This window comes from Sinocyclocheilus rhinocerous, unplaced genomic scaffold (genome assembly GCF_001515625.1).
Source record: "Sinocyclocheilus rhinocerous isolate Xijiao unplaced genomic scaffold, SAMN03320098_v1.1 scaffold1075, whole genome shotgun sequence".
NCBI lineage: Eukaryota > Metazoa > Chordata > Actinopteri > Cypriniformes > Cyprinidae > Sinocyclocheilus > Sinocyclocheilus rhinocerous.
The window spans coordinates 177,620-191,820 of record NW_015645062.1 but is presented as its reverse complement, the minus strand read 5'-3'; the positions used below and the strand labels follow the sequence as shown (position 1 = coordinate 191,820).

The window sequence follows — 14,201 nt, the reverse complement described above, 5'->3', positions numbered from 1 at the left end:
AAATCTCTTGATTCAGTGTGATCCTACCAGTCCTGGCGCCAGGACACACGAACTGGGGGGGCTTGCATAATTCTCTGGGCGGCTAAGGGGGTGGGGGGAGGTGTGTATTCTGATTGTCAAATGTGTGTAAGTGAAAGTAAATGTGTTTGTCGTTTAAAAACTTTATAATGCTCATTCAGAGAATCGGATCTTTGGATTAACATCACGTAAATTCACCTATTTCTCCCGAAATACATAAAAGTAAGTCACCATTGAACTAAGAGAAGAATAGAGTGAACTTTATAGTTACCTAGGATCGTTTATACGGTAGCCTTTTCTCACAGCAGCTGGAATATGATGGCAGATTGTAATCCAGAAAGGATTATGTGTTTATGAAATGCATGACTGAAATTAGATTATATTCCAGTTTTAAATCTGCATCTGATTACAGATAGCCTATGTGGGATCACAGAAGATTTGTATTTTAAAGAGAACCAGTTCTAAGGAAGAATTTGCCTTTTGGGTTAAAATAATTTCTTTATATGAAATTCGAATGGTGTGACAATTCGAGATTAGACTGTACAGACACTGAAATCTACACGCTAATACACACATAGTCACACAATGCTGATGTTGTTAACATGAACAATTTGACAAAAAAGTATAAAAATAATCATTTGCACGGTTTGATGTGATATGAGCTAAGTGATCGTTAGATTTAATCACCATTGGTAGTGCAATTTATTGTAATGCTTTTTTTCTCAGTTGGTCAGAACAAAACAGACTTGTTACTTACTTGTTCAGATGACAATATCCAGTGAAAATTCTTATTTGGGTCATACTTCCAAGACGTAGGCTAAAATCTGTGATTCAGAAGTACAGTATCCACACCGGTGCGGTGACTGACAGCCACACATCAAAACATTAGATTCAACCATGCCATGCCGGTGCACAACCCACGCAAGGAAGATAATTACGCAAATAACTGCAATTGCAGGTTTTCAAACAGAGATGGCGACAAAGAGGCAAAACTTACGGACTGCTGCTTTAAAAAAACTCACAAACATCGTGTGTATTTATGTCTTTTTTGCTATTAATTAATTTAAATGTCTGAAACCTACATTTTAAATACATTTTATGTGGTTTAAAACAGTGAATTATTGTGATATAGGCTATGAAAAGCACCAGTGACACCTCAGCGCCAGACAAAGTGCAAAAACACGTTTGAGTTTAGCAGTGAATGTTCTAAATACACCAGTGACCGTCCGCATCAAATGGTTAAAATCAGCATAGTTGGAGGGGGTCAAATTTATTTTCATTCTTTTAATTGTGGAGACATGTATTACACTTTTTAACAGCACCTTAGGTGAAAGACAGATAATTCTATATGAATCTGTTCAGATTTAATGGATGGCATAAGTTGAAATTGAAAAAAAAAAATTACAACTGTGTCTATTTTTGTTCCTCTTCTGCAGGTCTATGGAGCTGGAATACAGTTCTACGAGCCGTATCCTGTGGACGGTCTCAGCGAGAAACAAAAGATCCAGCTAGGTCTGGTCTCCCCTGTGGACAAGAAGGTCATACCCAACCGCACAGTCAATACCAACAAATGCATCTGCCTGCTGTCCCGCTGGCCTTTCTTTGAGTCCTTCAGGAAGTTCCTAATGTTCCTTTACAAGCTGTCAGCCAATGGAGTCAACCCTCTGCCCATTGAGAAGTACAAACAGATTCTTACTTCAACTGCAGTTCACTACTATTTTTTATTTGCAATTTTTTTAAAACACTGCTTTTTGCAGTAATGTTTTTTAAAGATGGCAATAACACTATTTTGCAAAATATGAATCTGTTCCAAAACCTAATAAACTATCTACATAGGCAGCTGTCTTCCAAGGCAGCATAGTAACCATCATGGAACCTCATAAGTGACTGATTTGGAAAGCTCTACATAGACTGTTATCAGTATATTTGTAATAGTAAATCACCTAGCCATGTGTTTAACAGAAGAAGTCATTTGTTTCATTGTGATATCAGTCTATGAGTTGGGTTAATATGATTGATTTCTTTTGTTTTTTAGACACATATCCCATTTCATGCACAATGTCTCCTTCCCTTCTCCTCAGAGGCCAAGAATACTGGTCCAGGTAAGGAGGACAGTTTTTTTCTCTCTATTATTCTGGATATTCTGGATTCCAAAGTTATACATTTAATACCTGTAACCATACACTGACGAGCCAAAACATTATGACCAGACACAGGTGAAGTAAATATTGTTGATCATCTCCTAACAATTAGATATTAAGGTCTGGGTAAATTAGATGGTAAGCAGACAATCAGTTCTCATAATCAACATGTTGGATGCAGGCGAGATGGGCAGGAATAAAGATCTGTGTATGGGGCTGCTTAGCCACAGACCAATCTTAGTGTCTACAATGACCCTGTCCACCATCGAAAGCACCTACAACAGGCATGCGAGTGTAGGAACTGGACATTGGAGAAGTGGAAGAAGGTTGCTTTTGGTACTGTTTATCTAGGGAAGTGATGGCACCAGGATGCACTGTGGGACAATGACAAGACGGTGGAGAGAGCGATGCTCTGGTCAATGTTCTTCTGGGAAACTATGTCCGAAAATAAATGTGGCGGTAAATTTGACACGTGCTACCTACCTACACATTACCGTAACGTTTTCATTTTTTTAGTACCGACTTGGTACCGAAGTACCGGGTCTTTTGACAACACTAGTTGCAGACCAGGTACAACCCTTCATGACAATGGTGTTCCCTGGTGGAAGTGGCCTCTTTTAACAGAATAATGCACCCTGCCACACAACACACATTGTTCAGGAATGGTTTTAAAAAAAACATAATGAAGAGTTCTAGGTGTTGCCCTGGCCTTCAAATACCCCTGATCTCAATCAAACTGAGCATCCGTGGATGTGCTGGACCAGCAAGTTCGATCCATGGCGGCTCTACCTCGCAAACCTAAAGGACTTGAAAGATCTGCTGCTAACATCTTGGTGCCAGATGCCATAGTACACCTTCAAGGGTCTTGTAGAGTCCATGCCTCGGCGGGGTGTCGTTGTTTTGGCAGCACACGGAGGACCTACAGCATATTAGGGAGGTGGTCATAATATTTTGGCTCATCTGTGTATATTTGTTTATAGAGTTATATAACGTTATATGAGTTATGTATTTATGTGACTTTTTGTATCAACGGATTGTTTAGACTTTGTTTAGGTAATGCCAGATCTATTTTTTTCCCCCCGTAAGCTGTCGGCACATGACACCTTAATCCTGTCCCAACCTGTCTGTACACCTTTACCACTAAGGTAAATGATTTCTGTTTGATTAAGGTATGGACATAGGTGAAGATACTGTTGTTTTAGATAATCAAATATGAAATTCAATGATTCATTTTTGTTTGGACAGTTTCTGGTTGTAAAATCTTAGTGAAATTAAATCCATGTTTAATTATGATAGAAGAGAGAACTAAACATTCAAACATCTGCTTACACTTTATATATATATATATATATATATATCAAAAAGTACCGATAAGAATACTGTTAAAGTACCGAATCGATAAGCAGTATCGGTAAGAGTAGTAATACCGTTAAAACCTTAACGATACCCATCCCTATTCATGAGTCTCTAAAACATAATTTTGGGTGTGTTGCATATTACATCACACAATATTTTTAGTATTAAGCTGAAGGTGCTGTAATAGGCACCTTTAAGCTCTATATAGTAAATAACTTGTAACTCAGTGTTACAGTGTCTGTTGGGCAAGGAATTACATTGAGATTGATGACTGTTTAAATGGAGCAAATTCCAAACACAGAAATTACACTGGTAACACTTAATCACAAATTCATCCAAGAAAAGTAGTTCCACTGTTAAGGTCTGCTCACACCAAGGACGATAACTATAACAACAACAATAACTATAAAGTTTTAATGTTTGTTTTAATTTCATGAGAATAGGGAAGTCCACACCACAATTATACTGATACAGATATTTTTTTCTAGCTGATGAACAGTCAATTTACTTTTCTGTTCTTAAACCTTTTTAAGTGAAAAGAGAAGTAAATAATAAAGTAATATATAATAATAGATTTGAAGTAATACTAAGGAATATTCACCTTTCAGAACAATGCCAATCTAAACCTTATAGAGTGTTTTCAAATATGTCAATATGAAATATGTCCTTCTACCATGAATTAAAACCACTTCTGTAAAATTAGCATCTGATATTTTGATTATTTTTCGCTCTTCCTCTTCTCTGCTTTTCAGTGGTGCAGACTACAGCACACTGCTGATGAATCTGGGCCCAGAAAATTGTGCCACACTGCTACACTTTATCTTGCTGGAAAGCAAGATCCTGTTGCACTCCCTGAGACCAGCTGTACTGACTGGGGTGGCTGAGGCTGTTGTGGCGGTGAGTGTTTGGGCAAAAAAAAAATGGTTTGCCACTTTGTACAATGTTTCACACTTTTCACATGTTTCACAATAACAACATTCTTATTCATTCATACAAAACCTTCTACAGATTCAGAACCATGTACACTGGTGCTGTATAATCTTAATAAATTATGCCAGATTGTGAAAGTCTGCTTCATCCTCTATAATCAAGATTGAAATTACACATGGTAGATTGTGCTAAGCACAAAATAGGGATGCACCGAATTTTCGGCCACTAAAAATGGCATTTTCGGACGAAAGAGAAAAACGGCCAAACTGTGCCACACCGCTCAACAGTGTTCAGCACATAGGTTTCACTCTCCCTCTAGCTGTCGTCAATTTGTATGTAGTGCACTTGTAGTGTTTTTGTTTGCAGCAGCATAGTACAGCTGTACTAGGCAACACTGGTAAAATACCGCTACCTTCTTCTTCACAGATCTGCTCCCTGCTATTCTGTGCTCACATGCTCTGATAATAACAGCTTTGTAGTAGGACTATACATTATTTGGATAATTAGTCCAAAAAAATTATATCTGATTCTGTAGCATAGAACTGAATAAAATGAATACATCGATATTTATTAATATATTTTCTGTGCATTTTTATTGTATTTCTTTGGCTTGTGTTTTTGTGTTTTGTGTCATTGAAATTCAGTTAAATTAATAAGTCTTACAAAATTACATCATATTATTTAATAAAATAATAAATAATTATTACAAAGTATTTTCAGTTTTGGTTTTCGGTCAAGTGCATCCAGAATTTCAGCCCAGTTTCAGCTCAGAATTTCAGCCCGGTTTCAGCCCAGAATTTTCATTTTGGTGCATCCCTAGCACAAAATGTTTGTGAATGTAAATTGCAAGTAGGGTAATTAAAAGTAATGTAAAAGTGTGTTCTCATTTAAACCAATTGTTCAGAAGGGAATGAGAATATTTGAAGGATTTGTTATATTAATAAATGGGACACCATTGTCATAATCATCTCCGTCTAGATGATCTTCCCATTCCAGTGGCAGTGTCCTTATATCCCTCTTTGCCCTCTGTCTCTGGCGGGGGTCCTCAATGCACCATGTCCCTTCATTGTGGGCGTTGACTCTAGATACTTTGACCTCTACGATCCCCCACCTGATGTGGTCTGTGTGGACTTGGACACCAACACTATATACTTGTGAGCACCCTTGAACTTTAAGATTAAACATTTGGGAATGTATTGCTATTTGTTATTTTTTCAAGGCATGGAATATTATTTATTTGTGATATTTGCCTTTTTTTTTGGTTTAGGTCTGATGAAAAAAGAAATAGTAACTGGAAGAACCTCCCAAAGAAGCCCTGCAAAGGTCTCATCAACTCTCTAGGAAATCTTCACAACCAGCTTGCCACTGGTAAGATCTCCTTTCACCTTTGCAGCTTCTTTATGCATTAAAATTATCTCCCTCTGCTGCATCTCTGAATTTTTTTCAGTTAAAAAAGGTGTGACTATGGGTACGTGAGACCTATTGTATATGAGGATTTTTTTCAATACAGTTCGGCGTACAGCACTAGAAGGCTTGGCAGTGGAGATGACCCCTATCGAGGCAGACTTTACCTGGCATAAGAAAAAGACAGAGCTGGAGATGGAGATTCAGGAGGCGTTCCTGCGCTTTATGGCATCCATACTGAAGGGCTACCGAACCTACCTCAAACCAATCACACAAGCACCTTCTGAGAAAGCTACTGCTGCAGACTCACTCTATGATCTGCAAGGTAACTCTTCCAGCAGAATAGTGGCCCTGTGTAGTGATATGAGATCTTGGTTTTGTGTCCAAGGTCCACAAGACTGTAGGATGTCCCATTGCTTATTGTGGCATATTGAAGAGCTCCTCCCCTTTTTGTAATAGCTAGCAGCCTTTTGTTAATATCACGCCCATGAACAAGATTTGCTACTTGCTATTGCTAGTCAGGTGGTATCAAGGGAAGGACATTCTTATTCTAGAGTGTTTATTTCATGACTCATCTTACACTCGTTTTGTCCAATCTCTTTGCTCCATTTGTTCACTCAATAAAAGAACTGTTTAAATGTGTTTAAGAGTTAAGCTTTTAGGACTACACTTGCATACAGCTAGCCTCAAAGCTAACAGACATGGATGAAAATTTATAGCAAGGCATGTCTCTATATGTGCCTGTATAAAGTGTAATTATTGCCAAAGTATTGAACTACTGCAACTGATTAGTCACTGAATAATTCTAATGTCTCTTCTTTAGGATTCTTAAAGAGTAGAGATCGTGCGCATCAGAAGTTCTACTCTCAGCTCACCAAGACTCAGATCTTCATACGCTTCATTGAGGAATGTACTTTTGTTAGCGACAAAGACACCAGCTTGGCTTTCTTTGATGACTGCATTGGAAAAGTAAGATTGTGACTGCATTGGAATGCAGAAGCTTGTTTTCTCTCCTCTCTCTCTCTCTCTCTCTCTCTCTCTCTCACAGTCATTTGGCAGGTTTTACGACAGGTGATGCAGAAGCTTATTCTAATGTAATACAATAAACCAAAATATTTTTTATTATTAGTGGTGCATGCTAATGTATTGTTACTATTGCTCATACTTAGACTGCAATTTTTGCCTGGTGGATGATAAAATGGATTTACACTGAAGGAAGAACCTGAGCCTTCTCGAGGGATCAGAATATCATGGTTTGAATATCAGGGATGGACTCGTTTGACCTAGCAACCACCTAGACACTCTATCAGTGCATAGAAATTTTCTAACTCAAAACACTTTAGCAATCATATAGCAATGCCCTGGTTTCTACACTAGCAACAACACAGTAAAGTGCTAACAAACTCTTAAAATACCCCATAACAACATGGCAGCCACTCTGAACATCCACCATCATACAGCGGATTTTTCAGAGTGAAACACCGCATTTTTTACAAAATGTAAAGAAAAACTACAACAAAAAACTAGCTATGAAAAATTTGTTGAAGTATGTTAGTTTCTGAAGCACTAATAGGAAGCTTATCTCCCAATGGCAAGAACAGAGCATGCAGAGTTTCCTATTATTGAATTTGTTTCTCACGTCTCTCTTTCAGCTTTTTTCTTCCGACAAAGGAACAGAAAAGGGTACAAAGGTGAGCCACTCCTATCAGTTAGGTGTTTCTGTGTCATGCTTGATGTCATATTAGTGTTACACCCAATGTAAGGCAAAGTAAAGCAAAACACAAACTGGCCAGGTTTTTTTTATATAAAGCCTGATGGCAGCAGATGGAGCTGATGTTAAACATGGCCCATGTTTTACTGACCTCAGATCTGTTTTGTGGTGGCAGGTTAAAGGACATTTACATTTAGTAATTTAGCAGACGCTTTTATCCAAAGCGACTTACAAATGAGGACAATAAAAACAGTCAAAAACACACATATATATACACACACACACACACACACACATACACACACATACACAAAGAAAAACAAGTAGATAGAATAGAAAAAATAGAAAGCTAGTGTTTGTTTGTTTTTTGTTTTGTTTTGTTTTTTTTAAATAAAAAAAGAAGACAAATATAGATAAAGTAGAATTAAAATAGAATAGAAAGTGCTAGACTTAGAGGGTCAAATAAAGGTGGAACAGATGTGTTTTTAGATGTTTCTTGAAGATGGCTAAGGACTCAGCATTTAGTCTTAGACCTGCAATTAAGGGAGATGTAGGAACAGATGGTTATTGGTCTTCATATGCAGAGCAGTTGGTTTAGTGGAGTAAATAATTTACTCTGCCATCTGCTGTTGGGTGCATTGGCACATCATTTATCTAAACACTCTTAGCATGGGAGTAATGTGGAGAGAGTAATGGAAAGTTCCAGGAACTGTCTGCAAGCTGATAAATATGACAAGCCAGAGTACTTGTTAAAGGTGAAAGCAAAAACAAAAACAAAAAAAAATTCTGTTGACCAAATAGGTGAGCATATGAGCTCTTTATGTCGCCACATACTATTTTATCAAACACATTAGTGTTTGAAAACATTACGGGTGGTTCATGCATTAAGACTATAACTGCATTGCATAGGCTGAAGGTGAGTCATCTGAGGACACCAGGCTGATGGAACTGGATGAGTCACAGAAGAGTGAGCACACAGTCTTCGTCATGCCTCCGGAACCACCCCCAGAAGATGGTCCTGACCCCCCTCCCAAATATAGGTATACACACATAGCGATATTACAATACCATCATTTCAGTAACAATCCCAGTGAAATCCCATAATTCACAATATCAGTTTCAGTACAAGAGCAAAAATTTAATTAAAATGAAATTAAGTAGAGTATAAAATAGCATGTACCTTTTAACAAAGAAGAAAGCAAATGGGAGCAAAACAATAACTAGTTTGTGTAGTTTGTGTTGGTAGCTGATCACTCCACATTTCTCTACTGAAATACTTTATTTAACACTTAATTATTATTATAATTATTATTGCACTTTTCTGCATTTTTCCAATCTACAGAGTTGCATTCATGTTTTTTTTATTTTTTTTATTCATGGTCAATTGTACTTCACGGATCTCTGTTATTCCTTGGTGATTCGTATTTCATGTTAATTTTAGCAATCTCCAAAAAGTCTCTATTTTTTCAGATTTATTTGCCTTTATTGTGATAGAACAGTATTTTACTTTAACTCGGGGCGCCCGAAGAAGCTATTTGTTGGCACGCTGCCCACGAGGCTATTGACGCCGACTAAAGATCATTTTTTACAGTCAAACACTGTAATTTGCTCTGACACCCTCACTGCTTATCAGAGTGATAAGAAGTACAGTATAGTAGGTTATTATCACTGAATGTTTGTATAAGTGGTTTCCAAAGAAAATGCACAGAATTCATAGGTTGGCCGATTTTTTTGGAGTAGGTGCCATTCTCCTTGTGAAATTTGGCTCAAATTATTTGTAGTATTAGTATTTAACTAACCGCTCATAGAAATTACAGCAGATAATGACTGTATCACCTACTTTAACACAAAGACTGTGTTTGTTCCACAAAAACAATAATTTAATTTCTTTAAGATATTTACTAAAGTTTGGGCTTCTAAACATTAGTTCACTTTCATCAAAATCACTAATTAAAAATTAAATCATTAGTGATCATAAACTGGATGTACTCTGTTTGACAGAAACCTAAATAAGATAAATATATTACTTTAAATTAGTCTGCTCTTCCAGGATATTGTTATAAACATGAGCTACACTTGAAAGGGCATGGAGGAGGCCATAATCATATGCTGGAGTTAGTTTTGTCATGGATTTGATGTCGATAATGTACAAGTATTACCTAACTGGTAGACTGTTATTTCAAGCATGAAAGCATGAAAAACTTCAGTATTAATTTTTCAGATCTATCGCAAATTCCCTTTATATTCGATGTCTCTGAAGTACTTGATGTTAGAGAAAAGCTTCACAGTGATACAATGAATACACTCATTCTCTTAAGAAAGCAGCTTGGAAAATGGAGCACAGGTGAAAGTAAAAATTCAGAGGTATTTCAAGGGGCATGGAAGGATAATGTTTTTAACTACAGACAGGCTAACAGCTGCGAGATTGGCAAATTACAGAGAATTAAAAAAAAAACAAAAAAACAATTCTAATATTTAGTATGCAATATTTATTTAGTAAAATGGCCAGATTAACAAGGAACAAAACCAGGCCTACTTCTAGGATTGCATGACTGGGGGAGCACTTTGAAAACTTGGTGAGGCAGCATTATTTCGCAGTGTTTGGACAGACTTTATTGGGTTCATGATTCATATGTTTTTTTGTTTAATTCAATAGTATTTTTGTTGCAAATTTGGAATGATTCACTTCGATTCATAACAGACTTTATAATAAGTTAATAAGGGGTAGGTTTAAGAGACAGAATATACAGTTCGAGTTGTGTACAGTGTAAAAACCTTTACCATATATATATACTGTATGTAAGAGTAAAAGTAAAGGTTAGTTTAAAGCACTTAATTAATGACATTTTCCCATTTTCCATGACCTAATCTAAAGTGAGAACTATTTATGGTTAATAAGTTGTTAACAAAGCAATATCTAACTCTTTACATATGGGCTAGTTAAACAATAAAAATTTGGTTAATTACAGTGACAATGAATGAAGAACCCACTATTTGTATATTGAGTCTATTAATGCATTAACTACAATTTAAACTATGAATTAACAGTTTGCAAAGGTTTTATAAGTACTGTGTACATATGAAGTACATTCTCTTTGCCATGGTGACAACACGCTACTTAAAGTGTTAGTTCACCCAAAAAAATTCTGTCATTAATTACTCACCCTCATGTTGTTCCAAACCCGTAAGACCTCCGTTCATCTTTGGAACACAAATTAAGATATTTTTGATGCATCCCGTGAGCTCTCTGAAATCGGTAAAATAATACATGTGACATAAGGGGTTCAACCGTAATTTTACGAAGCTGCGAGAACAATTTGTCTCCTCCATGTCAGCCTGGCGCCATTTTGGAGAGTTTCCACTGAACGTAAACAACGTATGCTGTTCTGTGTCAGCTGTGTCATGTGGATACGTTGTTTGCGTCTAGTCATTATTTTTGTTTTCTTTTGCGCACAAAAAGTATTCTCGTAGCTTTGTAAAATTACAGTTGAACCCCTGATGTCACATGGATTATTTTACCGACATCCTTGCTATGTTACTGGACCTTGATCGTGTAAGGATCCTTGCTGTCTATGGGAGGGTCAGAGAGCTCTCAGATTCCATCAACAATATTTTAATTTGTGTTCCGAAGGTCTTATGGGTTTGGAATAACATGAGGGTGAGAATTTTCATTTTTGGGTGAACTATCCCTTTAAGCACCTCTTCTTTGACTTTTGTACTACAGCTCAACCAGGCCTCGCCCTCTTTTTTTTGCATATTCATTGGGTGGGAATTATTTAAATGAGTGACACTGAATGAGCCATTTGTTGTATTTCTTGAAAAATGTTTTCTGTTAATGTTTTAGAGTCACCTTTGAGCTTTGTAACCTTGCAGATCTTTTTAAATCTCGGAACAGCAACATTGCACACTAATTAAATCTGAAAAAGCATTATAGGACCCCTTTACCTCTTTACTTTCTTCAGGACACATCTCAAAAACCTTCAAGTTGGCAGTTTTAGGGCCGTTACTTTTCTCCTTGAATATTTTTCCATTCGTAGACATTATTAGAAACCATGGCATTATTTTCCACTGTTATGCAGGTGATTACAGATCTTTTTAAATCTCGGAACAGCAACATTGCACACTAATTAAATCTGAAAAAGCATTATAGGACCCCTTTACCTCTTTACTTTCTTCAGGACACATCTCAAAAACCTTCAAGTTGGCAGTTTTTAGGGCCGTTACTTTTCTCCTTGAATATTTTTCAGTTCGTAGACATTATTAGAAACCATGGCATTATTTTCCACTGTTATGCAGGTGATTCATTGTTTTATATTTCCTCCAGACCTGACAAAACCTCTCAAACTTGCCAAGTTAGTGGAGTGTATTTGTAATATCAAAGATTAGATGGCTAGCTAGGATAAATATATATTTATAATGAGATGAAGACAATACATATTCAGATTTGCATTTATACATTAAGGATTAAAAAATATATATTCAGATTTACAGTTATGTATTTAAAATTAAATGATTAACTCTATATTCACAATTCACACTTGTATTCAGACTTTCAACAAAGAAAAAAAAGAGGTCTATTTTTATGAAACTGTATTTTAGAGATAATTTGTAAAATCCAAATAAACTGTACAGATCTTTACTAGAAAGTGTTTTTACATGCTTGTTCGATCAACCATAAACAATTATTGCACATGTATCTGTGGAACAGTCCTTAAACACTAACAGTTTACAGGTGAAAAATTTTTTACTAGTACAGTTCCAATAACTAACTCCAAAAAAAACACCAGAAGAAAGATTCCCAGGGTTTCTGTTCATCTACATCAACATGCCATAGTCCTGCTGCAGGGAGGCATGAGGACTGCAGATGGTAGGAAGAGCAATAATCTGCAATATCTGTAATGTACTGTAATGACTCTAGTGGAGAAAAAACAGGCTCAGTCAGGTTGTCAGTTCTCCTGTGTACTAAATGAACAAACACAGTATGATTTATGTTTCCATGCTGTATCACACATCCATTCGTAGTCAGCGGTTGCAGGGTTTACTAATGATGTTTAGTTTGGCCTGCTGCTTGCTCATATCTGAATGATAGTTTTCCTAAGTCATGTACATACAGCTTGCTAAGATGCGTGAGTCACTGGTGGTCTCAAAAGATGTGCCTACTGCTTCTCTCATTACTGAGCCTAAGTAATCTGAATAAAGTAGTCTGAATAGAAATGCATACCTGCATACCTCAAAAACATACACAGTGCTGAGTGTATGGAATGCACTCCAAATGATGGGCTTACCTGGCTACAGAATCGCCCTGAGCTTTTGCAACCATTTCTTAAGTACTCAGACAAAGATAAACATTCTCCAAATCGAGACTTAAACTAACCATTTGAATTTGCATCAACGAAGATCTTAGACCTGGGAAGTTGACAACCTGTTAGGGAACTAGTAAATCTAGTAAATTAGGAGTAGAAGGTAAATTACTGGAAACAAATAATATAATTAACTTAAGAAAAATAACTTTAATTTACACCTCTATGATTATTCCTTTTCAAAGCAACCTTGTTTATTGAACTGTATTGTCCACACCCACTTTATCTGGCTGCCATTCTCTTACTCCTACATCTCCCTCTGCCCTAATCACATCTAAAGCATCTTTATCCATTAGCACAGGGTAAAATAATCTATTTCCATGCTTCTGTTGGCTCATCTTAGTGCCTGTCTGTTTCTCACAGTCCAGCCTTGATACTGGCCAAGCACTTTTTGCACTATAATAGTCCTCTCTCTCTCTATTCTCTGCTTCCAGTCCCACCCTCCCCCAAATATACCCCATATACAACTTTTCTTTTTTCAGTTTCTTACAGTAATGAAGACCATTCTGTAGTCCAAGGCTGTTTTCAAGTGCTATTTTGTGTTAAGTTGCTATTATAGGTGAAAAACACTAAGACATTCATATTTCAGGTTTTAGTTTGTGAACTGTCTACAGAATGTAAATACAAAAATTGAACAGTAAAATGGGAAGGTTGCAAGGCAAGAATGTAAATCAAAATGCCTATAAATATCAAAGTCCTTTTACCCATTGAACATATCAAGCAGCAAAACCTATATATACAACAACATCCAAACTACTCGCATCATATCATCTATCTAATATAAAATGGTGTCATCAAAATTGTTATTTTCAACTTTACTTTGCACTTGGACTAAATAGTCCCATTCAGTGTCTTTAACTCTTATATGCACACAAAAATGCACCTATTTATTTAGTTTTACCTTTGATATTCTTACAAAGCTTTCATATATTTATTGTGTATGAGAGCAAAGGTCAATAAAGGTTTGTCATGTTATAATGCTTGAAAAGATAATGAACTATAGAATAATTCAAGTCCCCCTGCATTCACAATTTTTCTCCCTTTAAACTCATCTTTGATAAGCAAAATGACATATTGAAATGCTTTTTCCTGTGAAAAAAAAAAAAAAAACTTACCTCATTTAGTATATGCGGATCCATTATTATGCTAACTAGTTCCCGATTATCCTCAATCACGCCAGCCAGAACCTGCTCCACTTTCACTCAGTTAAAGGGGTCATATGATGCGATTTCAAGTTTTCCTTTTTCTTTGGAGTGTTACAAGCTGTTCGTGAATAGATAA

At 36.4% G+C, this 14,201-nt stretch overlaps 1 protein-coding gene across 2 annotated transcripts in view; it reads left to right on the top strand.

Moving 5' to 3' along the window:
• dennd4c (DENN/MADD domain containing 4C) overlaps positions 1–14,201 on the top strand; it is a 77,805-nt gene that overhangs the window by 38,359 nt on the left and 25,245 nt on the right. For both annotated transcript variants that reach the window (XM_016508530.1, XM_016508529.1), the window contains exons 6-15: positions 1,455–1,696; positions 2,054–2,120; positions 3,246–3,304; positions 4,268–4,412; positions 5,424–5,599; positions 5,713–5,813; positions 5,956–6,174; positions 6,673–6,818; positions 7,502–7,540; positions 8,470–8,600. In XM_016508530.1, the coding sequence (XP_016364016.1) occupies positions 1,455–1,696; positions 2,054–2,120; positions 3,246–3,304; positions 4,268–4,412; positions 5,424–5,599; positions 5,713–5,813; positions 5,956–6,174; positions 6,673–6,818; positions 7,502–7,540; positions 8,470–8,600 (1,325 nt within the window). The remainder of the gene's footprint in view (positions 1–1,454; positions 1,697–2,053; positions 2,121–3,245; positions 3,305–4,267; positions 4,413–5,423; positions 5,600–5,712; positions 5,814–5,955; positions 6,175–6,672; positions 6,819–7,501; positions 7,541–8,469; positions 8,601–14,201) is intronic.